The following is a 2203-nucleotide window of genomic DNA, read 5'->3' as shown; positions in this document are numbered from 1 at the left end:
GATCACAATCATTCCGGGGTGACAAAATATATCCGTGGAGGCGGACAGAAACACGGTGTGGTGTGGATTGCAGTGGGGAGGAAGTGGCATTATAATGGGAAAGAAATGTAGATCAAATGAAGTAAAAAAATATTAAGCGAATACACACATTTCCCACAGAACTCTAGGATAGTGTCATGTCTCTAATCATATAACATCTAGAGATCTATTATTGACACACCTCGCGACCGGACAGTAAATTAGTGATCATGAAAATGCTAAGGAGGAAATTAGAAAGGATAATCAAAATTAAGACCCTAATAGTAGGGGGATTTCAATTACCCCTTATATGATTGGGAGGATTACAATTGTTCACTTCGGAACGAAATGCAGATGATACTAAAGAAAAAATTTCTCAGATATATTAAATGACTGCTTCATGGAGCAGCTGGTACGGGAACCCACAAGGAGAGAGGCAACTCCAGATTTAATCCTGAGTGGAGCGCAGGCAGCTGGTCCAAGTGGTAACCAACAAGCAGGACCGCTTGCCATAGTGACCCATAATATAATAAGCATTTAACATCCTGGTGGGGAAGAATATCTCACGCGCCAACACTGTGGCATTTAAAATTTAAAGGGGAACTAATACGAAAATGAGGGAGTTAGTTAACAAAAGTTAAAAGGTACAGTGAACTAAAGTGAAATCCCCTGCAAGCTCTGGGGCGCTTTTTAAAGACACCAATAATAGAGGTCCAACTTGCAATGTATCCCCAAATTAAGAAACCAGTAAAAGAACTAAAAAAGAGCCACTGTGGCTTAACAACCATGTAAAAAGAAACAGTGAGAGAGAAAAACGACTTCGTTTAAAAAAGAGGAAGTCAAATCATAGTGAGAGCAGAATAGTAAGGAGCATAAACGCCTGCAATTAAGTGCAAGCGTATAATAAGAAAAGCCAAAGAGGAGTTTGAAGAACAGCTAGCCAAAACTCCAAAAGGTAATAACAAAAATGTTTTTAAGTACATCAGAAGCAGGAAGCCTGCTAAACAACAAGTGGCGCCCTGACGATCGAGAATACAAAAGGAGGGCTTAAAAGACCGGATAAAGTCATTGCGGAGAAACTATAATGGATTCTTGCTTCAGCCTTCACGGCTGAGCGATATTAGGGAGATTCCCAACCTGAGCTGGCTTTTTGTAGGTGACAAAGCTGAAGAACTGTCACAGACTGAAGGTCACTACGAGGAGGTTTTGGAAATTAATTGAATAAAGTCAACATTAACAGGCAGTCGCCGGGGACCTGATGGCATTGCACCCGAGTTCTGAAGAACTCAAATGTGAAGTTTGGAACTGTTAACTAAGGTTTTAACCTGTCTTTAAATCGGCTCGATACCGCAGTGACTGAAGTTAAGCTAATGTAACGCCAATATTTAAAAAAGGGCCTCTAGAGGTGATCCGGCAATTTACAGACGCAGTAAGTCTAATGTCGGTCTGAGTTGTAGGGGCAAAATTCAGTCAAAACAATAGTTAAGAATAAATTGTCCAGACCACAAATAAAAAAAACATAAACTGTTGAGCGCAAATAGTCAAACTGGTTTCTGTAAAGGGAAAATCGTGTCTATTAATTTATTAGGAAGTTCTTGAAGGGTCAACAAACGTGGACAAGGGGGATCCAGTGGACATAGTGTACTTAGATTTCCAGAAAGCCTTTGACAAGGTCCTCATCAAAAGGCTCTTACGTAAATTAAGCTGTTAGGGTAAAAGGGAAGGTCCTTTCTTGGACTGAGAAACTGGTTAAAAGACAGGGAACAAAGGGTAGGAAATTATGGTAAAATTCTCAGAATGGAGAGGGGTACACTAGTGTGTTCCCCACAGGGTCAGTCTTAGGACCAATTCTATTCAATTTATTTCATTAAATGATCTGGAGACAGGAGTAAAAGTGAGGTGGCAAAAGTTTGCAGATGATACACTACCTCAGATAAGTTAAGACCAAATGCAGATTGTGAAGAACTTCAAAGGTCCTCACAAAACTAAGTGATTGGGCAAAAATTACAAATGGCAAATGAAATTTAATGTGGATAAATGTAAAGTAATCACAATTGGAAAAAAATAAACCCCAACTATCAATACAATAGATGGGAGCTAATTTAGGCTAACAATGAGTCAGGAAAAGATCTTGGAATCATCGTGAATAGTTCTCGTGAAGATGTCCACGCAGTGTGCAGAGGCA

The 2203-nt window shown here is 39.7% G+C and overlaps 1 protein-coding gene across 1 annotated transcript in view; it reads left to right on the top strand.

The window, feature by feature from the left end:
• Nucleotides 1-95, top strand: part of LOC116833069 (uncharacterized) — a 3945-nt gene extending 3850 nt beyond the window's left edge. The window contains exon 4 of the mRNA XM_075069677.1: nt 74-95. Within this exon, the coding sequence (XP_074925778.1) occupies nt 74-95 (22 nt within the window). The remainder of the gene's footprint in view (nt 1-73) is intronic.
• Nucleotides 96-2203: the final 2108 nt, after the last annotated feature.

The sequence above is a fragment of the Chelonoidis abingdonii genome, chromosome 9 (genome assembly GCF_003597395.2).
Source record: "Chelonoidis abingdonii isolate Lonesome George chromosome 9, CheloAbing_2.0, whole genome shotgun sequence".
Lineage (NCBI taxonomy): Eukaryota > Metazoa > Chordata > Testudines > Testudinidae > Chelonoidis > Chelonoidis abingdonii.
The sequence above is the reverse complement of the archived record's forward strand: the minus strand, read 5'-3'. Positions and strand labels throughout refer to the sequence as shown.